Raw genomic sequence first — 24,560 nt, 5'->3', positions numbered from 1 at the left:
TCTCAGTAAATGTTAAAATAAAACTTGTGACTGGCTCATTGCCCAAAGATTCATAGGACAGAGCTGAGTGTTTAGCTCATAGGCACAACTCTCAATGTTTGTGAGAACACAGAACTTCTCTTAAATCTCATTTAAAGCATACATACACTGCTTTGGAAGTCCCAGACAGGAACACCAAGACAGTATGGGGAATCGGTGCACCAATTCCTCTTCATGAGTGTAATACACAGGGGAGGAACAATGAGCTAGCTTTAAAATGTGCATCAACAATGAAAGAAAGTTATTTAAGAAAGTAGAAGATTCTCAACTTCTGAACTGACATTACTCACTGCTGCAGTGAAATATAATACACTGTGGGATCATTATAACTGCGCATAACAGAGGTACATTAAAACAAGTCATTTACCCTTAATTCTTCCACAGAGGTTTTCAAACTGTACATGTTCAGGGAATGCCTAACAAAGGCATATTGTCACTGATGCTAGGCATGAAAAACCAGGCCCAGCCAATAACGTCAAGAACAGTCTGAGACTAACCTGTCCCACCTGCCAGCAGGAAATGTAATCACAGGAGCTGTTTCGACAGAGAAGTAGACCTAATGATATGCACATAGCTAAACATTTGTGCAGTCAGGGATGCATTTGTTTTTATAGCTTTTCCTAGTATATCACTTAGATTTATATTTTACATATACTTTACCTCAAAAGAATATTCTTCATTGAATACTACTACTATTAATAATAATAGTACACAATGCTATACTTGTGGCTATTTGTCCTCTGCCCTCCAGGATTTCCTTATTACTTTATAAAGCGAAGGAAGAGTCTTCTTCAAAACCTCCTTTTGTTTTATAAAGAAAAACACAGGCACCTGAAATTCAGACACCAAAACAAAGAGGAAAAAAAAACAAAAAAAACAACAAAGGATGAGTCAGTTGTGTCTTTTCTGTTCAATATTTGAATAACTGATGCAGGTGTCGTTGAAACTGTGTTTGGACCTTGGCTTCATACAAGTGAGTATTTCTCTGTACAATGAACACTCACACGCAGTTTTCTGATGGACAAGTGCCTTACACGCTTCTTTGGTATATCAAGTTTAAAGATGTTTAGGTTTTTATGTGATAACTCTGCCATTTCCATAAGCTATTCACATTTTAAATATGTATTTTGCACTAACAGCCATACTTCCTTTCACCTGTGACAGACGTGTCAGTCAGCAAAGCATTTTCTCCCCAGTGCTAGCTGTTTTGTCTGCTTGTAATGCTGTGGTTGGTAACTAATAAGTTGTTATGGGAGTGATGGTAAATCCAGTTAGACAAGGCCACTGGTTTCTATTTAGATCTAAACAACAGCTGCAGGCACAGCACACTTCCTACTCCAAGAATTAAACCAGAAAATGAATTAACATTAACAGCACAAATTTTTATAATATTATATATGTATAAAATAACCAGTTATTTCGTATATGAACATAATTAACACAACATGAAAAAAAAAATGTAAAAGCAAACCAGGGGGTGGAATTAACATGGTCTAAAGGCTTCACAGTCATTTCTCTACTGTGAGTCACAGTGAGTCTTTCTTGCCAACAGGCTACAGTGTTTGTTACCATGAGACTTATTGAAGACACAAGAGTCCTGCCTTCAGAGAGTGAGAGAGGAGGTGGGCGGGACAGCCAGATTGGAAGATGAGTCAAAAGGGGTGTCTCTACACCCACTGAGTTAGTGAAGACCATAGTACCTTTGTGCTTGTCCCGTTTATGCCTTAGTGCCTGAAGGGGTCTTATTCTGGCTAGGGCCTGCTCACGCTGGTTCATAAAAATGGGGCCAGGAAAAACAAGGGGGCCTGGGGGAGAAAGAAACTTTCACATGCATGCACAATGCTCACAAATGGGAAAGAACATATGATCATACTATACCAAAACAATACAAAGACATACTGAAAATTACAAAGGCACACATAAGGGGGAAGTCACAAAGGCACAACACCCAAGCTCACGCAGCACCTGAAAGTTATCTGGACCTAAAAAGGACAAGCATACTGTTTGCTTCACCCTAATCACTATGCCCCACTCCCACCTTTGCACTTTCCCTGTACCTATGAGCCGTACATTCTTAATGTTCTGAAGTCGACCACACAGCCCTTCCCTAAATGTAGTCCCATTCCATGTAGCACTGATCCATACCTCTGCCCTCCTCCAGCCTGTGTCGGCGGTTGATCCTCTGCCGTTTCTCCTCCTGACGGATCTGAATATGTTCCTCAATGTTCACTCCTGGAGGGGGAGGGACAGGGACAGCTGAAAACACAAAAGGCCCCAGGTACAGGCAGCCCAGACAGGATGCAGAAGGAAGAAGAATAGGAAGGATGGAGCAGAACAGAACAAAACAAGACACACATCAATGAATGATGGAAAGATGTAACAGAGAAGCAATGACTTTGCACAAGACAAGAATAAAGCAAAGGACTAGTGACAACAGGTATAATCAAGCAAAAGCAACTCACTGTAATATGTGCAACATAAGCAACGTGCCAAAACAGCTTAGAAGAATACATAGTTTGATCACATCCCCACTCACTCATTTATTCTGATCACTTACGGAGGATCCAACATACAGAAAATTATAGTATCACATTATGTATGTGTGTGCATGACAATGTTTTATCAGAGTGTGATTTTGAGCAAAATGAAAACAATGAAAGTGGCCATATAGATGAGATGTAAATATTGTACAAATGAAAGAGCCAAAAGGCAAGAACATGTAGTCATATACTATATGATATCAGTCAACATACCTAGCAGGAGGTCCAGTGGAATCATCTCCTTCACAGCATCAAAGATGCCTCTCTGTCTGGCCTCCTGACCATCTAGCTCCCTGGCACAAGCCTTGCAACAGCCACATGCTGAGCAGCCAGACTCACCAGACCCACAGCCACAGATACTGGTGGACGGATAAATACACAGACACAAAGAAGGACCAAAAGATTAAAAAATGTTTCCAGAAATGTTGTAAAAACAGATCATCCACTCAGTCAGGTGAGCCTTTTTAGTTATAGAGAGTACATTACTGTACTTGTATTTCACAAGAACTGTCCAAACACTGAAATCACTATATTAACCCTTGATTAACCCTCCACACTTGTGCGCCCTCTTACCCTCCTGGCACTCTGTCCGGCCGTCCACTGCTGACACAGCTGGCACCATAGCCAGTGCAATCTCCGCACACCGTACAGACCATGCACTGGTCCAACTTCCATTTGTGCATTCCTGGCTGGCACATCATGCTCTTCTCTTCCTTCTCCTCTAGCTCATCCTCCAAGTCTTCATCCATGGCTGTAGCCATGCTCTCCACACCAAATGCTAGACCAAGCATATGCGGGAACAGAAAATGTATCAGAATATGCAAGCCATAATATATGTTGTGTATTTGGCCTGTCTTTGTAGATTTTCTCACCTTTCCCTGCCTGGCTCATGGCCCCAGTGTCTCTGCCACACTGGCCCTTGTTATTCACCCCAAATGTCCATACTTCACCACTCTTAGTCAGAACACATGTATGGGCCTTTCCCATGGCAACCTGAGTTACAAAGTGACCTTTCAGGTCTGTCACCTGGCCTGTGAAGAGGAAAGAGGTGGTTTCGGACAGGGAAATAAGTCTTTATTCTTAAAAAAACCTTTAACCTATCTTTAACAAAGCAATGTAGACAATTACAAGAAACTGTGAAAAATATTTCCACAATTAGCTCTTTCCCCGCAAACTCACATGTGCTGTCACTGTAAATGGCATCTTTGCCAAACATGTACAGTTCCCCATCCTTAGTGACAATGCTGCTGCTTCCATTGTTGCATGCAGTATACACTGCTGTCTTGGTCTCTAGTTTTATCATCTTCTTGGGCTTGTATGGTTTAGGTTGTCGTCGACTTTTAGCTGCAAACGAACATAAAAGCTATTACCTCTTGATTCTGCATTTAACAAAGGCTGAACAGAGTGAATTATTAAGTGTCTAGAGATAGTCTGAAATTATCTTACTGGACTCTCCATCCTCTCCCTTGCTTGCAGAGCCTGTAAAGAACACACTTCCATCTTCAGCTACTAGTAGCGCATGAGACCCATCATGTCCAACTGAGAACTGCATGATCTTAGGAGACTTTGTAACAGGCAGTTCCACCCATTTTCCTGCTGACGGTCCACCCTGCTTTATACCCAGGCTCTGGTACTTTCCTGTGTAGTATATCTGTGAAAGGAAGATCACGCAGAATGTTTACCCACAGTGACAGAGCAAAACCAGACCAGAAAAAAATAATTTATCAAAGAGAGTAGGGTGCGTTGCATAGAGTGTACTTGTTGGACTGTGTTGCAGCAAAAGCTGAGCCAGGATCAACTTTTTTTGCTGGACCACCTCGCATTTTTATCAGGAGACCTCTGAGATGGCAACCAAATGTGCCAACACAGCATTCTTTTTACACTATCAATCTCAAAACAGCACAATGCATTTCTGTTACTTGTGATGATGCATTTATAAAAGCTGCTGCTGGAGGTGAGAGACTTTTTATAACTCAAATCATCTGACACTGACTTTGCAAATTACACAGTTTCTACAGCACTCTATATACAAAAACAATAGTGGCTTGTACATCCTCAACAGTGGATCTTTGACTTTTGTCAGTAACATCACATGTCTGACACAACGTCCAGTCCAAGTGATAAGTGACCTTTGTGCCCAGTTACACATCAGCTGCTACTATTTTTACTCATCCAGGCAGTCTGTGGTGGGGTAATCCGCAGATGAAGTCTGCTTTGAGATTAGGTCTGTAGACAGACACAAAAATGTGCAACAAGCAACTCCCCAGACTACTATCTACAAAAGAAGCACACTGAACCACACCTAAAGTACAAGCACACACAACCACACCCTCCACATTTCCCAACAAACTACATAGTTAGCATTCACATCATAAGACAGACAGCCTGCACAAAAATGTGAAATATCTTCTTCAAAAAAGCTGTCAACCCCAACAGCCTGTGTATGCAGGTACATAAACATCTATGCTGCTTAGCTTCATTAAACTTTATAAATACCTGTTAATTCATTGCTTATGTTTATACTAGACATTATACTATATGCCAAAACCAGTGCTTAGCTGGTAAAATATTCTAATCACTTCCAGTTATTTAAGTATGGATGCCACTTTATAGGCTCACTGTGCATATAACCACTAATAAGAGTTGGGTCAGGAGCACCATAAACTGTGCCGACCATTAGACATCCAAAAATACAGCCCCCTCTTTTAGTATAATTTAAGACATGTTAAGTTAGAGAGCCACCAATTATTTGAAAAACAAGCAAACATGTCTCATTGTTATGTTTTGATACAGTCTGTCTGTAGGAAAATCTGACTATAGCTATAACTATATTCAGATGCCACGAAGAGAATGTTAATGTTGCACAATGGGATTTGTGAGGCCTGCGTGACAGAAGAAAACATTTAATTCATTTAGAGCTCTTTCTCCATGATCACCCTCTGAAGGACCTAGTCTGACATTAGCAAGACAAAACCTGATAGAGCTCACTGGCTGAATCCGTTTCAACTTTCATTTTGGTTAAACATTTTAGGCATTTTAGGCCAGATATTTTCAGTCTCACCTTTCCTGAGGAGGTTTTCATCAGAGCAAACTCCCTGCCTGCTCCAAGCAATGCTGCTTCTTCATCAAAGCCTGTGCCTGATAGAAAAACATGAAAGTACTTTTATATTCCTCTGTTTTGACAGATTTTTTACAAATAACTTAACAGACACACACACAGTACAATGTGAAAGAAGCAGGTGAAACAGACAATATACATACACATGTTAAAAAAATGTCTTTTTACAGGCTCATACAGATATACATTTTGTACGACTCACTGATGATGTGCAGATCTTTCTCCAGATCAAACAGGGAGATGCCACAGGCGTGCAGACATTTCCTTGCCAGCTTCAGCTGCAGTTCCTGCTGCAGGGCTGGGTCTGAACTCATAGTATAGATCCGCACCACAAAACCATCCTGCAAGAGCCAGGAGAAACAGGATGAAACACTGTTTAGTTTCATGAAACAACCTGAGCAAGAGCCCTCTAACAATTTTAGGGTACAAAAAGTCTTTGATTTAATGAAAACATATAAATATTTCACATAACTGAAACCAATTATCAAATGAATCTAGTTCTTAGACACATAAAACATTTTTAGAAATACCCTTAGTCGTTTTCTTGTTGAGAGTAAGTAGACCAATCTTACGCCCATGGACAAATGATAATTATCTAAATTTAGCATATTTAACAGGAAAGTAATATCAATAGTTCTGAGGGAAAGCAATTTCTTTACAATAACTTGTAGTGGGGACACACCACAGACAATGTATGTCCATATAACTGGCTGCTAGTGCATGTCTGTGTTTGTACGTAAGGAAATAAGAGTCTAAGTCTTTACGACTTGGCTTCATACACTCATAACTAATGTGCTGGATGCTGGGCTAACACATGGATTACAACCTTATAGGGGTCATTGGATAAGACAATTTGGCATTTATTTTTTAATATTAGACACTATATCAAAGCCCAGCCACGGCACTGTTAACATTGCATTCATTTATATTAACAAAAAAACGGTGTGACATCACACACTTTGGCTCAAAGCAAATAACATGTGGCTGAGAGGACAATTTATAGAGAAGGAACAGAGTAAAGAGAGGAACACAACAGGAAAATAATTGGGAAACAACAGGGACATAAAAAGGGATGAAAAGTAGCATGTGGATGGTCTAGTTTCCACTGTGTGGTAATGATGACAGACTTGTCTATTGTGCTTCAATTCCTGCAGAGCATAACAAATGTGCCAAATCAAATCATTAAAATAAGAGCCTCTATTCTGTGGCCAGTGCTACCCCCAACTTTTCCTCCTTACATTTCCTTCTTCTTGTCATTATTCCTTCAACATTCGCCCCACATTTTCACTATTCTTCCCAGCATATGAAGCCCCTTCATTGTGGATGCATTTACTAGCTGCTCACAAACAATGCATACAGCTTCTAAGGACATGTCCACACAATACAGTATCCCAACCCCATGATTAGCCTACAGTCTACTATTCGGAAGGAAGGCTAGCAGTAATGGCAGATATATGGATTTCTTACCTTCCCCTCCCCCACACAGATGCAGATAACTGCTTGTGAGATTACGCTCTCTGGAGAACACTAACATGTGGTGTGACTGGCCTTAGTGCCACACCCACATATACACACACAGCCAGACACAGCAACAACCCCTCAAACCCCCCTCTTTAGCACAGCTGGCGATCAGCTCAGGGTCTTTCAAAGTGACATAGGGGCCTCAACAGCAGGGAAAATGACAGATGCTTCACAGGGAAGTCAAGAGGAACAGCTACCCTCATTTTAACTAACAAAAGGCTTGGTTTTCATGCAGGAAGCGACACATATTGTCACAAAGAGCTTGCTCAGCTGCACAATATAATAAACAAGTTGATGAATGACCCATGGGGGAGCTCTCTCAAACAACTAATCACCAAGAAGATGACAATGTACATTCATGATCTCTGCATCTCTTCCCTTTCACTTCAAGTAGGAAAACTGTTCACCAAAGCTGACAAAAACTCAACTCACACACTGGAGACATGCCGTAAGGAAATGAACAATACCACAGGGCTGTAAGCATTTCTAAGAACAGTATGTCTATAACAAAGTCAGCTCTCTCCAACCATGGTTCCAGCAGATGTGCAGTACAGCTGAGGGTTTTTCTCAGTTCAGTTCTACATGTTGTGGACCTCCAGACAGCACTGAGGACGTGCTTCTGTGAATCTGTGTAAAATTTCACATTCCAATTTTCTTCCTTTGAGGAGTTATAACAGGAACATTACACTTACATCTTTGCAGGCTGCTATCTGGTTGATGTACTCTCCATCTGTGAAGATGATGTTCTGACCATCTGAGTGCTGACCTGCAGAACAAGGCAAAGTTTGTTATATAATATTTGTTAGCTTGAATTCTGACCTATTAACCCCCACAGGCTATTAACACACACACACACACACACACACACACACACACACACACACACACACACACACACACACACACACACACACACACACACACACACACACGTTTTCTCAGTACCTGGCATGGTGACAGTACCCTCATGCTCCAGAGTCTCAGGGTTTATCTTGATGGCTGACGTACTGTGGTTACTTGTGTCTCGATACAACAGGTACCCCTGAAAAGAGAACACAAACATTAGTGTTAATGTGCAGTCAAAAAGGACTATCCTTGCTGTAAGCTAAACAGCTGATTTGGACACAATGCTGATAAAGGTAGCACCGTGTTTAAATAAGTCAAATCATACTCTAAAAATCACCCTCCTCATTCAAAAAACATCAGTATGCTTAAAAAACAGTTAATTGATGTTAAAACTCAGAGCTCCAAAACCAAAGAAAGCAACCAAACAAAGACTACAAATACTAAACGGCACACATAACACAGAAGTAAATTCTAACACTAAAGTGACCTGAATTTTTGTACATATTCAGCACCTTCAAATTTATGTGAGAAGCAAGAGAACAAAAGCTACACTACTTACCTGAGCAAAGCCCAACCATGATCTTTTCTCCTTTCGATTTCTTATTCGAGATGTGGAGTTGTAGACATGGCCCTGTGCGTCATTGAATACATGTGAGAGGACACAAACACTGTTGAGGCTTAACTGACGTTTGCAGATGAAACATGCCATTGTTTTATTGAAGACCTATCACAGTCACAAAGCTCTTTGTAATTTCAGTTTTCAGTTATAAATAACCACAAATAACTCTAACTGGTTTTTAATTGTTTATTTTTCTAAACAATTAAGAGAACCTTCTCAACCCACAAAGGACCGCTGTGAGTGTTACATACCCTGACAGTGCCACTGTATCCTGAGCCCACTTTGTAGAGTCCATCCTTGCAGAGCAAGTACAGGAATGAACCATCAGTCTGTAGAAGACAGCGCTCATCTTCATCAATGGACACCTCTTTCAGGACCCACTTGTTCATCAGGGCCGCACGCTTGATGCCATTGCCAAACCAATCCTGAATTTGTATCTTTCCCACCAGCACAGCCTGTACACTCCTCTGTAGTGCGTTCAGTATGGTGGGCACCTGGAGAGATTAATAATGGTGCTGAAAGACTGGAGGATAACAGAAGTCTGAAGAGAAATACTGCAGTGTATTTTGTGAAACAGAGCTTCTATGCTGATGACAGAATCAAATTGTTATAGTAATGGGCCTGTGGTTACCTGAACACTGTCTCTCTTCTCACTCTGCCTAAGTGCATTTTCACACACACACACACACACACACACACACACACACACACACACACACACACACACACACACACACACACACACACACACACACACACACACACACACACACACACACACACACACACTTCCATTGCAACTATAACACACTGCTGATCTCACCATTCACACACATGCGAGCAAATACAAACAGACTTGTACAGCACGTAAGCCCACACTTCCCCCTAGCCTGCCTGCCATTGTGATGATTCACAGTCTAGCTGATAAACCAGGAAAAAAAAAAAAAAAAACACTGGCCCATGTCTGTAGGGGATAAAGTGGGGAAAAAAGGTCCCTCTGCAACCCTGGTCACATACAGAATTTGATTATGCGGGTAAAATTTAAAATTTTTATGGCATCAAAGCCCGCAAACAAAATCAAATACTGTCAGGTGCTTCTAACATTTTGCTATAATGATTTTGTTAGCAAATCTTTGCTATGAAGCGAAAGCAAAAAAAGTATAGAGGAGTTAACAGAGAAAAAAGAGACAGGACAAACTAGCCAAGCAAAGTAAACAGAAAACCAACTAATCAGAGGAAGAATGCAGGCACAGTAAAATAATCAAATAGGGGAATCAGAGAGACTTGACATTTTCCAAAACTCAATTTGTGCTGTCCAGACAGTGCCCTGAGACCCAGAGAAGAGCCAGACATTAATTTGTAAACCTAAACACTATTGGTAATCAATTTTCTACCATTCTGAACCAAAAACAATCCGGATGTCCTGGCTGAGGGGGCTTAGAAAACATAAATATAAATTTTCAATTACGTATGCAAGAACAAAATAATCGCAGCTGTGCTCCACTAAATACTTAACTTATATTTTTCTTATTTAAGCTTTTAATATGAATTGACAAATGCAAAATAATTTAGTCTAATTGCAGTCTGATTTATTAGTTAGATTGGTTACATACCTGTATCGTCTGACAGGCATGGCTGCCATTATTGGTGAGGATAGCAGAGACAGCCTGCAGGATCTTGCCAGTGTCTCCCCAGGCCACCACAAGACTGAAGAGGCAGGCACAGGACAGGGCGGTGATGGCTTGCCCCGTAGGGTCATTGGGCCCTGTGCTCCGGACTGTGGTCTCCAACAACAACTGGAAAAGAGACTCTGTAGAAGCATAGAAGTGGTGTGGGTCACACATTTGTGAGGATTACATGTATAGAAATTAGGCTGGCCAAAATATAACAACATAGTGCAGAGCAGCTAACTATGGCCTCAAAAGAGATTATTAAAGCATGAGGCTTTTCTATTTTTTGGTTATTTTCCACAAATCTCATACAGGAGACTAAGCCAACAATAAATTTACAATACTGTCAGTAAATCCTGAACATGCACGTAATAAACTCTTACATGTCCCCATCAGCCTTACCTAGCACATCAGGAGGCTCAGTCTGAAACCCCTCAGGCTGTTGGCCCTGCAGCATGTCCAGCAAAGCCTGGAGGCTACGCAGACACAGTGAGGGATGAGAGAACCGAGTCTCTTTTATCAGCTCAAATACCCCGCACAGGCCAATGCCAATGATCTGCAGACACACAGAAAAAAGCTTTTTAATGGGCTAATGATTACCACACTGCCATAGCACAGCCCAAGACTCAGGCACGGACTGATGCTAAATCATATAGAAACATACTGACACTGTGCACAGAAATAAAACAGATCATAACTACATTTTGTCTATTTTAGCTCAATTTACTTGTCATTACTGTTCATAAGTAGTTTAAATGAAGAACTAATAAAAGTGTCTTAGAGGTATGGAGTGGATATCTTCATTTAATAGCAAGGCCTAATCATCCAATAATAAAACAACCTAGGCTACATTTATCCATGCACTTATTTATTATGCATTTACTACCAATGACTTCACCATCCCCAGTTAACATTCTGTATAACGATAGACTCACTTGAATGCATGTAGCAGGGAGACGGAGTGTGGCCTAGTAAAGGATGCTGTGCGCTCAGTTTGACTTATTAAATCAAATGCTCCACTTTTCTTTCCAACCTCAGTGAGGTGTTTTGTAACAGTGAAACGAAAGCTCCACATTAAAGACTGATTTCAAAAGTACAACAGGACAGATAAATGTGAAAAGATCATGCCAACTTGAAAAAAATAAGATGTATAGACAAACATACATTAACAGATGTTTTGTAGATTTAAACTGTGTAACTGACTAAATAATAATAATGATAGCGCTACTTATGCATAAACATATGGCGGGTTTGACAGCGTTATTAAGCTGGAATTAAAACTAAATCCACTCAAAATATTGCATCAGTAGAGTGATTAATTTGCCTGAGAGGATAAAACAAAATATGGCAATCCCTGGTTACCATACTGATGACTAAAAATTAAGCCTCTCCATCTGTGACAGTTTAGTATTCACCTGATAACTAATACACATGAACAAGAACACAACACAAGCTGTAAGCAATTCAAAATTCTCGAAACAGGCAGAGAGAGAGCAGATTACAAATGCCTCTCAACGTCAGACTACATTAGTTTAGCTAGAAAACTACCCACTTGATGTACAACTGTTCAACATCAGTCACACTGTAGACAGGTTTGTACTGTGGTGTTAGTGCTTTTCAAGCACCAAAACAGAGTGAATGAGATAAAGAAAAGTAGGGTGTAATTCATGTACTTTTAAGACAGCTCTGCAGCCTAATCCCAAACTCTATTTGTACAGTAGATGTGAATTAATGGTAGCCCTGCTGCCTCACTTGGAGAACTGCCTAATAGATGATTCCTCAGATTTGTTACTCTGGTACTATACAGCAATAGTCAACAACCTTGCCTTCATTCTGTCATTTATATATTAATATATGATGTTGAACCCAAATAAATCCTTGCTTCTCAAAAGCTTTGGTGTTGAAACTTCGCAGTTTATCATAGTTTGCAATTTTTCTGTATTGTACTGTTTTTACTGATAAAAGAAACAAAGCATGCAATGAATCTGAGTAAAAACAACAAATATGGAATAAGGAAATGTCATTACAGATCTTTTTGGAAATTTGCTCTGACATGTAAATAATAGTTCACAATTCAACTAAAAAAATGACATCCCTTAGACAAAAAGAGAGTAAAAAGTGAGTTAGGGAAACAGAGCAGAAGCTTTGATCTTCCCAGGATAGAGGTTTCAAGCCTCTGCTGACTCCAGTTAACCCAACAATAAAAATGATGAGCCATATAAGCAAGGTCTGTGGGATAAAGAATCAGTGCTTCTCTAAGATGAAACGCCTGGATCTCACCTTGATACCAAGTGCTACCACAACATGAGTAGGCAGCACTACACCCAGCTCATACCTTTGGGAGCTTCACAGCAGGCTCGCGGTACTCTTCCTCCTCCTCACTGTCTGAGTCGCCGCTCTGCACTGAGCTCCTGGAGGCCAGTGCTAGGGAGGCCTCTCGCTGCTGCCAGTCCAACACACAGTGCCGCACATTGCAGTACACATTGAATGCAGATGGGTTGCTGTGTAGCTTGATGTCTGGCACACAGAGAGCTCCATCTAGACTCTCGGCCTGTGGAAAAACAGTGCAGATGGTTAGCAAAACCTCTTATGGGTAATCCCTAGCATGGAATAATTTGGTGCATCAATAAGTCCACCGCAGTCATGGTCAACAAGGTCAGTTCTTTAGAAATATGCTTAATTGTAAAGAGTGACAGAAGACAGCCAGTGTTTGGACCTGTAATGCAATGCCCTTGGTCCATGAAATAACACACATTTCTTCAAGTCTCAATATCTTTTTATCAAAATGTTATTTCTTAAGATTGCCTTCAAAATACACTCTTAAAAAGATACATGACACGAATAGAGCCAAAAGTGACTGGGAAGACCATACTTTTTGTAGAAAAATTAAGCAGCTGTATTTTCAGAGATCTCTAAGGAGCTGGTCATTTTTTTGGATGCAGCACTGGTCTGAGCCATCAGTTATGACAACAACCACTGTGGTCTGGACTAAAATTGAAAGTGACACGGTAAATTTTAGTTCATTTCAATTTTGAGGTTACGACTACCTTAGTTAAAATTAAAATAGTAAACATGATGACACATGAAGTGAAAGGTAATTTATTAATTTTAGCTTGCATTCTCACAACTGCTCATGAGTGCATGACTCATACACTCATGAGCAGTTCCTTAAGAATCAAATTTATTGCATACCCACTAATGATAGCCCTGACCAAAGCGTGTGCCTACTAACCACAATAAGTAGGGTCATTTCTCACAGGGATTTACGATAAAGGTCACATCTGTGAAGTCTTCAGAGACGTAGGTCCCCAAATATAAAATTAAAGGACTCTAGGCGGATGTCAGCAGTTTGCCATTTGACTTGAAACAAAATTATATGACTATGAAAGGTTAGGAGTGTAAAACCTACAGACCATAGTTAGTCTTTATACAGTGTGTTCTTGTCTGTGAGACAATTGTGAAATTAAATAACTCCCTATTTTGCTTTGGACTCACTCCAAAGTACACTCACTTTTGTAAACATTGGGCTTAACAAGTGCCATTTTCAAGAGCAGCTCAAGACAGCTTTCACTGCTACAAAATGGCTTACCCGGCACTGAGTATTGCTCTATTGACAAGACAAATATAAAATGTTTTCTGAACTGTTGTTGGCCAACAGAGTAACAGCAATTTGTTATGTCAAATGAGTATTTTAAATACTAATATCAGCCAAAATGCCATATACATGTTTTTAATACCATATGCTGATAATGGGCAAATCCAAACATTTATAGACATTTTCAAAAGGTGATTAGGACTCCTCAGTTCATCTCTACTGGTTTTCACTGAAATGGTTTCAGAGATGCTGACTCAACTTTATGGTTGTTTTGGAGGCTGTAGTTTGTGGTGGTGTTGAATTGCATTTTAATATTGTGTCTACGCTCAATGATGATAATGCATTGGACAGGCCAACAGGGTAAATTTACAACAAAATAATTATAGCAAAGCTTAAGCACTGACATCCAGATAATCATTTTAATTAGACAAACTACACTCCACAGAGAAACTTCATAAACAATCTAACTGATAAGCTTTTTCCACCCCACCAAGCACAATGCTGAAGCAACCTCTAGAGAATCATATTGATCACTTGAGCCTCTCTACCAGTGTTGGGTTTTTGGCATTACAGTCACAGAGGGTGATGTCATCTATTTTGAGAGGGAGGTCATTCATTCTCAGATCAAACCTGAGGGGAGGATATTAGCTTCCCTCTCCTTAACTTCCCATTCTGTCTATTGCTCTCCTGCTTTTCCACGCTATATGAGGCAAAGTGACAGTACAACAAAGACTCACATCACCTGAAAGAACACTGAAGTCTAAAATGCAGAAAAGCTAAAATAACCAAAGTCCATGTACCAAGGGAGAGAAATTTTGATTTCTTGGGAGATACTAGAAAATAAGGACAAGAAAAAGACAGCACATCCAAGCAGTACAGAGGTTGTATCCATTAATTGACACAGTTAAAACAAAAGTCCTAAGTTGATAAAACACTTTAGCATTGGACTATTGGTCTATTGGTGCAATATGTGTTTAGATACACACAGCTGGGGCAGGATGAGTGGTTAGCACTGTTGCCTCACAGCAAGAAGGTCCTGGGTTCGCAACCCGGTCTTTCAGTGTGGAGTTTGCATGTTCTCCCTATGCTTGGGTGGGTTTTCTCCAGGTACTCTGGTTTCCTCCCACAGTCCAAAAACATGTATGTCAGGTTGATTGGTGACTCTAAATTGCCCATAGGAGTGAGTGTGAGTGTGTGAGGTTGTGTGTCTCTATGTGGCCCTGTGATGGACTGGTGACCTGTCCAGGGTGGACCCCTGCCTTTCACCCAGAGAGTGCTGGGATAGGCTCCAGCAGATCCCTGGGACATTAAATAGGAATAAGTGAGTATAGATAATGGATGGATGGATGGATGGATGGATGGATACACACAGCTCAAAGTTGGTATAGTGAAAACTGGAATTTTCTGAATTCAACGCTTCAACAAGGCTAAAGCCAACAATTTCCATAATATAATTGGACTGCATATTTTAATAGACCCTCACACACTGCTATGTCTTTCCAAGAGTGTTTGAGATTTATATTAATAATGAAATCAACAATGTCTGACATGTTACTCTACACTTAGGATGACAAATGCAGTCAGAAAATTTGACAAATGGAACACAACCCTTAAGCTGCAAGTAAAAACTATATTTGACAGCTATGGCTAGAGCTGCCAGCTCACACAGCTGACACCTTAAGACATATAATGGTACACATAACCAAAGACAGATCCAAGTATTCAAAGCTTAATGACCTTATGACAGTTCGTGATTTTCTTCTCATTTACTAACAGCACCAACCCATAACCCAAAGATGATGCTCATCTGATTGGTCTTTTGTGTTTCTGTCTGCATTTTAGTGATGATTCAATGGCCATCTAAAAGCTTTGGAAAAGGCTGCTATGGAGCGGCACTTAGGCAAAGATATACATTTCATCTTGCTGGCTTTATTTAAAAATTAGAAAATAAGAATGAAAGTGGTGTCATTCAAAGCATAGGCTCAAGCAGCGTGACTGTGTGTCTACACCACAAACTACAAGCAAGTAAATATGCAATTTATCAACCGGAAAATGGTAAAATAATTACCAATCATCTAATAATTACTGTAATAAAGGGTATTTACATTTGACTCCATACAATCCATTATGACAGCATTTAACCTGTAGTCCCCCCCCCCTTACCGGTACATAAAACTATCAACAATGGTGTGAATTCCATTCAGTAATCATCTGTTCCTCTTATCCTACCAAGGGTTCATTTTACTTAACTGACCCATTTGTTTTGACATTGGATGTGTAGATGTTCCTTCCTAAATAAAAAGTAAAAATGCATAAAAGTATGATGTGCATAGTAAGAGCAAATTACTAGGGGCTAGGTGCATCAGTGAGTAGTGCAGTGTTCCAAGGTTTCAAATACAGGCTCAGTATCATGGTTTTATAGTAGGTTGATAGCAGCATGAATGAGTTTTAATAATACATAATTAATAACTAATAATTTAAAAATTTAAAGTACTCAGTGTCTCATACTGAAATTTTTTAAATTAAACAATGGCACAGTTACACAACTTCTGTTAGGTAGATTTTATAGATATTACATAGATTATAAGGGAGCTATATACATTTCTGATGTTATTCTATTGCATTTATCATTTTGTACCATTGTTACTATTGGGCAGCATTGTGGTGACATCACTGTTGCTTCACAGCAACAAGGTTTGGGGTTCAGAACGGCTTCCTCGCACAGTCCAGAGACGTGCAGTTTGGGGTAAAATTGATTGGTGAATCTGAATCGCCCATAGGCATGAATGTGAGTGTGAGTGCAGGTGTTTGTGTCAGCCCTGTAATACCAGCGATCTTTCCAGGGTGTACCCTGTCTGCCAGTCAGCTGGGGTGCGCTTCAACACCCCGCAACCCAGGATGTACCAGGATAATAGATGATGGATGAATCAATGGACAGTGTTATTATAATCATAGTTTTTTGAAATGTATACTCTATCAATTCTTTTTCTTTTCACTTTCAAGTTTAAAACCACACTCGTCTGACGACGCCAGGGTGAAAGGTTTGAATGAACAAGAGTGAGCACAACACATAAATACAGCATAATGAGCCATGCAACTACCCACATTTTTACGTCTGCCTGCATGTCTGCCTGCCAGCCTTACCTACCACTCAATTCTCTGTCTCTATAAATAATATCCTATAATGTTCCAGAACATAAACTCACTGAACAAGTCAATCTAGAGGGAATTCAACTGACTAGCCCACTCTACCATGAACTGCCAGACTGAAACAGTTTTGAGGTTTCTTTTTGAGGAAGAGTAGAGTCTGTAGAGTCTAGGTAGGTAGAGTCTGTCAGTTTCTGCTACTATCACATCTCTACAGCCTCTGCCTGCAAGCTGCTGCAAAAAAGGTGTAATAGGTTACAACTAAACACCCGCTAACAATTTTACAGAACAACCACAGAGCGAGCTACTCTCACTCTGAGAAAAACAGCAAGGAGATTTTATGATACTGATTAGCTAACCTAAGTTACCCTTGCAAAGTGTACAGCCAAACACTAAACCACATCTTCTGATGGAGACTAGGACCCCTCTTTGAATGAAGGAGATGGAGGCAAGCAACTGTTGCCATGGAGATGTGAAACACATTTGGTCGCTCGGCAACAGGCCATCGTGCTTGAGCCTGAGCCACTCCCATGTGTCTCACATTCTGCCTATCCATGTGTCTCCAGCTTCATGTGTGGATGGGCTTCCTGGCACCTGACCAACGCCATCACTGAAAATAAACATTTTACTACACACCTTCAACATTATCCATCCATCCATTTTCTATACCCGCTTTTTCCTGAAGGCCAGGGTCACGGGGATCTGCTGAAGCCTATCCCAGCTCTCTCTCGGGTGAATGGCAGGGGTACACCCAGGACAACATTATCTTATCTTATAAGTTAATTCAATAGAGAATCAAACCAGGTGTAAGGATTTACAGGAGCATACCTTAAAATGTGACAGATGCAAATGTCAGTCATGTTTTTATATTAATAAAACAGCAAAATGCTACAAGTAGATAATAAATTGTGGAATGACCAAATATAAACATAGGAATAGTAGCATTACAGGATGTGTAATATTGTGCAATAATTAGAGCATCTCTTACCTTTGTTCTGGATTTGACTTTTGACTTGACCTTCTGCCGCCTTTTCAGTTTCTTCTTACTCAAAGCCTTCTTTCCCCTGAAACCATACAGTGATCACTCAGTATTGCATAATGTATTGTATGTACTCGCTACACTCAAACACATAATATAACACGTTTTTTTTTCTCATCTTGTCACAAGCTTTATTATCAAACACGTCAAAGTGGGGAGAATAAGAGGTAAAAGTTACTGGTGGTCAACACATTCCCCTTCAAGCCAGTCATGATGCTGGAAAAGGTCTATACAGCTACCAAAATATTCGTACTTTGAAGTGCAGTACACTCTACTTAACTGTCAGAGGTGTAGTGGTTGTCACTAGATTTGATGTTACACATTTTGACAAAACCCTAAAACAAGTGGAAGAATACTTTTCCTTTTCTGGTGCTCTTGGACTCTTCTGTGTTTGTTTTATATTAAGTTTCTCTTGCAGATCAGGCTGCCAGTGACACATGCTAGAGACTACAATAGAACTGCTACTAAAAACAGAAGGCATTGCATAAATATGCAAACATTATCATTATCATTCGAAACTAACAACAGAGAGGCAAGCCATCTTAAATCCACTTCTGTTGCTTTAAAAGTCTAAAAGTAACTCTCTACACTTTTGGAGTAGCAAGCTTTCACCACTGTTCTGCACAGGATGTGTACTGACAGAGACTGAATTTCAAAAGAAATGTACACGTTTAGTGATTCCTAACTTTATTACTCAAGAGGTCAGAGGAATAATAGCTTGTCACCATGAAAATAAATAGCTTTAGGTTCTTTAACCTTTTGAACATACAGGGGCATGCTGGGTTAGTCTTACTTATCAAAATGTCAAACTATAATCAGGTTGACCAGAGTCCAACAGATAGAAATGTCCATTTGATTTTTACAATAGTAGGCAAATGTCACAAGATATCTCAGATAAATAAGGCTAACTGACACAAAACAGCTCGATGTTAGATAGTAAAAATCTCAATAATTCCCTAAAGCCCAAGTTGACATCTTTTACTGTCTTGTTTTGTCCAACCAACAGCCCAAAATTACCAGCTTGCAAACACTTATCACAACCACTAAATAGTCTTTATATTACTGATTTGATTTTGAAATTTTCACCCACTCCCTCTTGTCGATAACGTTTCTTTAAATACTTTAGGTAGGATAGTGACCTTTGCTTTCCCTAATAATAATAATTTTATTTATAAAGCCCTTTTCTTACTAAGTACAAAGTTCTATACGAATTCAAAAATAAAAGATAAGATAAACAGACATTAAAGAAATAATTTCAGATAATATGAGAAAAGGCATTTCTGTAAAAATATGATTTCAACAAAGACAATGACTCTGCCTGCCTAATTTCTAAGGGCAACTCATACCAAAGTCTTGGTACCCTTACTGCAACTGATCTGTCACCCCTTGTTCTTAGCTGGATAACTAGAACAACTAGAAGAACGTCACGTGAGGATCTCAAACAACATGAAGGTGCATACAGGTTTAAAAGGTCGAAAATACAGGCTGGAACCAGGTCATGGGGAGCCTTAAAAATAATACATAAAACTAGTTTAAAGAAGCTAAAACAGTGGTGATACAGTCAAATCACCTTGTTCTAGACAGGAGTCTAGCAGCTGAGTTCTGGACTCGTTGAAGGCATTTAAGATTTTTACTGCTAAGACAGGTAAAAAGACAATGGCAGCAATCAAGATGAGAAGAGCATGAATTATTGTTTCAGTGTCTCTGTAATTTCAAATGGGTCTTATTTTGGCAATACTTCTGAGATGTCAGTGGCAAGACTGAACAAGCTTAGTGACATGATACTCAAAAGTTAAACCAGTCAAAGATGACACCCAAGTTTCTAGCAGGTCTTGTTAATTCAGCCAACCTCTTCCCCATTTCAGTTTCCTGAATGACTCACTATTTGCATTAAGGATTAGCTGGTAAATAGTATAATCTATAGTTGTCATTTACTGTACCTCTGGCCTTCCAAACCCATGCTTAACAACCGGCAAAAAAAACAAATAACCAAGTACTGACTTTGTAGGGCATCCAAACATTGGTACATCAAATACATTTTCTTTTTTTTTTTCTACTTTTGAGTCAATGACATTAAAATTATTAGTCCAGAATTAAAGTGGGCATTGCACATGGGGGACTGAGGATAACACATCAGTTTGAAGGGATGATGCTGCAATGATCCAGATACTCAAGTCTACAACCTGATTGCCTGGAATGACGTCAGTGTATTAGCAAATAAGTAGATTCACCTCCCAGCAGATCCTCACCCAAACATTTGAAGCAGCTCTGTATAGAAGCAATACGCAGCACGTTTTCACGATTTTATATCTGGGGATTATTAAACTATGCATGTAAGAAAATAGGATTATCTGGGTTACCTTAAAATAATATGGGGAATGAGGTGATGTTAACGTTAGCTAACTAGGTTAGCTAGAGAAACGGTGACGCCGTTGGGCCTGAGTGCACAGCTCACTGGTATTACTTCAAAATATATTAAAACGTCAGCGTAATGCAAACCATGTGGACAAACATGGTAATGAGTGTTTAATATGTTTAACAAAAAAAGTAAAACACAAACAGTATGTTTGTTTACATGTAGCTGCTATTAACGCACTGCTACTCACAACAAACTGACCGACTGCTGCCATGACAGGCAGCTAATTAGCTTGTTTAGGCTCTTAGAAGACTAGGTAGCCTTATGAGTTGATAAGTCTAAGTGGGTAGTGTTTTTATTTCGGTGCCAGTCTATCAGTGTTTAGGGGAAACGCCATGCCCAGACTTCCAACAACGCAAACCCCCGCGCAAGGGTGCACTGACGTAACGTTAGCTTAGCTAGCGCGGATAAGCTAGGGAAGTCAAAGCCAAAATGCTAAGTTACCTAGAAAGCCGAACCCTTTAAAAGATGCACACGAATATCCGACCCCCTGATATACTCGTTGTAGTTAAAACAGCGTCTTATATGATTAAGGTCAGACCAGCTAATGAGCCATAAATAACAATCTGATGCTAACTGACATGCCGTTGAGCAAGGCTTAATGTTAGCTTGCGGTCGTTAGCTCAGTTAGCCGCACAAAATGACAAACCGACCTCTCTGATATAAACGTTCACGTTAGACACTCACCTTCCTTGATTTATTCCTTGTTCTTTATCATTGATAGCAGTGGTATAAATCCGTCTGTATCTTTCCGCCAGAGCTCGCCCTGAGAGTAAAAGCTGATACCGAGTCCGACAGTCCGACTGGGCTCCGGGTGCTGGATAAGAACCCATACCCGAACCAAAGGTGGAGAGATCGGCTCCTGCTCCAGAAATGACCCTGACACCCAGCCCCATCGACGGTGATGAAGAGGGCAGAATCCCTCCACCGGCGGCCGCTGCCGCAGCAGCACACATCATCGTTTTGGAGAACAATGCATATATCAAACAAACGATCTCACAGCTAGATAATACCCAGCCATCACACGCAGTCCACTTGTCAATAAATCCACCACATTTCACATCATTAGTCTACTCCAAGTTGCAAAAATACCACAGTTAACATCCACGGTCCCCGGTTATTATCAGCGCAAACTGTAGCCAATCTGGTGGTGCAACTACGGTCTTCAGATCCGGCCACACGGTGGTTGTCTCCTCAAATGTTCTCAGGCCATATCACATGTTCCTGTAAAATAGCAGAAATGGCTGCATTCATTTCCAAATATCGCCATGTCGTTATTCGGCTGTATACGTCCCTTGGATATTTCTTGACCCCGAAGAGGCAGCACCCTCAGCTGGGCTGCCATCTTAGCTCCATCATCCCTCCCCTCCCTGGCTGAGTCTTGCGTCTCTAGCATGCCGGGATATTTTCATACGACCAGACCGAGTGATGCTATCATTTCTTTATTTGAACAGTTACCCCTGCATACAATTATTCTGCTGCAGCCTGTAGCTCATTTTAAAATGCAAGTCGACATTAATGGATGAGAAACGCACAATAGACACAACAGACAGAAGATAAAACCATATAGGCAATTTTGCACAGTTGCAATCTGGATATTTAATTTGCAGAGGTCCATCCAGGGCCCCTCCCAATGTGATCTAAATTTGGCTCACAGATACTTTAATAGCCATGAAATCCTTTGTTGCCTGCAAAAACACAGAACAACCAGTGTAATACATACACAAATTTTTTTGCATTCTGCTGCTTTGATTTTATAATTCATAATTCAGTTCTTCTCTCTCATTTGCAATCCTTTTACTACTGTTCCATTAATAGATGCTGGCTGGAACACTGTTCGTTGTTTGCATTATAGCCTACTTCTCTCTCCAGTGAAGCTGAGGCCTACATAGCCCTATCTACTGCAAAAGACTGACATTTTTATGAATATTGATGATGATATTCACATTTAGCAAGATGATAAATGAATTATATTTTTCCCTGTCTAACAATCTAATTGTATAGGAATACTGAAGTATCTCAGTACACCAACATACCAGTTATGATGATGGTAATAGCTACTTTCATTGCCCCTTTCTGACACGAACATACATAAGTACAGAGTGAAAATACAAACGTGTTGGGTAACATTTCAATGGCAGTAAAAGCCAAAACACACTGACTAAAGGTGGTGCAGAGAAAATAGGTGCAGGCAGTGGATATTGTACAGAAATGCCATTTACCATATGTATGACTGAGATGCATGCACATGTATATAGCAAGTAATTGTTTCAATGCATTTGTTTAACTCAGCTGAAACCTAATGTTGTATTTTTAAAACATGACATAAATGTATGTAGATGTGGATGTGCATGTACATTTTTTAGAGAGAGAGAGAGAGAGAGAGAGGTTTCAATGTAAACAGGCCCTGGCGGTGCTTTATTGGCTGCAAGGCACTGCAATAACCCAATGACAAGAGAGGGGTCGGTCTACTGACTCTTCTCATAGCAACCCAGAAAGCATCCAGAGATTATCATGCGCAATATCACAGTATGTATCAGTAATGGTAACTGCATCTTGGCCAGAAGAATGTACAGACATAAAATTGAGGGACTGTGCTTTATTATGAAATACTGGAAGTGAAAAGCAGCTTAGCTGTGTAACATAACAGCACTGTTAACACACAGAGCTGAGAATTTTTTTGGCCTCCTTTTCCTTGTGGTCTTTAAGTAGAAAGCTAGAAAAAGAGAATGAACTGGTATTGAATGGGGTAACCTGAAGGTGCACTAACACAGAGGCTGCTCAGTGAATCCCAGCACAGTCCAGTTAGGATAAATGGAGGGAGGAGGGTCAGGATATCCAAGACTATGACATAGGTCAGACAATAAACATAAGTTGAACTGGCAGTGATAAAATCCAGTTGCTATCCATTCTTCCAGGAACTGAGGCTGGTATAAAAGTCTAGTATAAGTAATGTGGCCTAACTCCATACCTCATAAGCTGTTTGAGTTAAAAACAATGGAATGACAATGAGATGACTGACCTTTCTTTGTGGAAATGAAATGCATATCATTTCCAAAGCTGTATGCCTGTTTCTCTTTGTTATGACCATAATAAATCACTAATTACTGCAACTTTGACTAACAGGACTAACAGGGAATAAACTCATCATGACTTTTATAACTTTAAGCAACTTGTCTATTTTAAGAGATCTGCACAACAAATATACAGTAAAATAAAGTATAAAATTTCCCTTCTCACCCTTATGGGTGGTGTGTGTGTCTTCCTCAATCTCGGGTCCTCTACCAGAGGCCTGGGAGTTTGTAGTTGGAGTTGTAGTTCTAGCACCACAGTGTCGGTGATTTACAGTTAATACAGTGAATTAATACAGTGGAAGAGCAAAGATTATTATAGAATAGTGAGTAACATTTTTCTGGGTTTGACTGTGATTATTCTGTTGCTTTAAGTGTCTTTCTATGTGGTAAATAGAGTAGAGACTAAAGGGCTGTGACTCAATGCACAGTATCGTATTTGTTCATGTTTGTCCATAATAAATGTAATTTATCAATGACATTCATAGCCTGTTGACACATAACCTGGTAGTTGGGTCACTGCAGGGTAGTCTGCATTCTTTTCATGCTGTCACTGTGACTAGGAGGGTTTCACCTGCCCTCACCACACCCTCGCATGCTATGCACCTTGCATACCATTGATAATTTAGAACAGGCCACACCCAATAACAAAGCTCAATGACTGTAGGACTTAAAGTTCAAGCCTGGTTGCTACTTAAGGTTTATGTGATCTTCTGACAATTTAGAGCTCCGTGTATTAATTAACTTCTCCTCTGATTCTCATAAAGCAACCTACTTATCACTGGGTAGTAGGTAGTCTTTGGATGGGACAGCAGATTCCTTGGTCTTAATCAGTATAATTATACATGATATAGACATTTCAGTTTGTAAAAATGTGGTAGGAGCTGCTCAGACATCAGTTGACAGCAGTGTGTTGTGTGCCCACCCTTTGCCCACCTA

The 24,560-nt window shown here is 40.1% G+C and overlaps 1 protein-coding gene across 20 annotated transcripts in view; it reads right to left on the bottom strand.

Moving 5' to 3' along the window:
• Nucleotides 1-21,914, bottom strand: part of mycbp2 (MYC binding protein 2) — a 56,069-nt gene extending 34,155 nt beyond the window's left edge. For 16 of the 20 annotated variants that reach the window (XM_026295585.1, XM_026295586.1, XM_026295591.1 and 13 more), the window contains exons 1-18: nucleotides 21,238-21,914; nucleotides 18,084-18,159; nucleotides 12,689-12,904; nucleotides 10,756-10,909; nucleotides 10,297-10,493; nucleotides 8,935-9,177; nucleotides 8,624-8,695; nucleotides 8,164-8,260; nucleotides 7,911-7,984; nucleotides 5,900-6,038; nucleotides 5,641-5,717; nucleotides 4,026-4,230; nucleotides 3,759-3,923; nucleotides 3,452-3,610; nucleotides 3,153-3,357; nucleotides 2,793-2,938; nucleotides 2,185-2,295; nucleotides 1,740-1,844 (exon numbers count right to left, since the gene is read on the bottom strand). In XM_026295585.1, the coding sequence (XP_026151370.1) occupies nucleotides 1,740-1,844; nucleotides 2,185-2,295; nucleotides 2,793-2,938; nucleotides 3,153-3,357; nucleotides 3,452-3,610; nucleotides 3,759-3,923; nucleotides 4,026-4,230; nucleotides 5,641-5,717; nucleotides 5,900-6,038; nucleotides 7,911-7,984; nucleotides 8,164-8,260; nucleotides 8,624-8,695; nucleotides 8,935-9,177; nucleotides 10,297-10,493; nucleotides 10,756-10,909; nucleotides 12,689-12,904; nucleotides 18,084-18,159; nucleotides 21,238-21,509 (2,713 nt within the window). In that variant the 5' untranslated portion in view covers nucleotides 21,510-21,914. The remainder of the gene's footprint in view (nucleotides 1-1,739; nucleotides 1,845-2,184; nucleotides 2,296-2,792; nucleotides 2,939-3,152; nucleotides 3,358-3,451; nucleotides 3,611-3,758; nucleotides 3,924-4,025; nucleotides 4,231-5,640; nucleotides 5,718-5,899; nucleotides 6,039-7,910; nucleotides 7,985-8,163; nucleotides 8,261-8,623; nucleotides 8,696-8,934; nucleotides 9,178-10,296; nucleotides 10,494-10,755; nucleotides 10,910-12,688; nucleotides 12,905-18,083; nucleotides 18,160-21,237) is intronic. The other 4 variants (XM_026295587.1, XM_026295605.1, XM_026295589.1 and 1 more) reach the window with 3 other exon arrangements.
• Between the last annotated feature and the right edge of the window lie 2,646 nt (nucleotides 21,915-24,560).

The sequence above is a fragment of the Mastacembelus armatus genome, chromosome 21 (genome assembly GCF_900324485.2).
Source record: "Mastacembelus armatus chromosome 21, fMasArm1.2, whole genome shotgun sequence".
NCBI classification, from domain to species: domain Eukaryota; kingdom Metazoa; phylum Chordata; class Actinopteri; order Synbranchiformes; family Mastacembelidae; genus Mastacembelus; species Mastacembelus armatus.
This window is presented reverse-complemented; position numbering and strand designations above follow the sequence as displayed.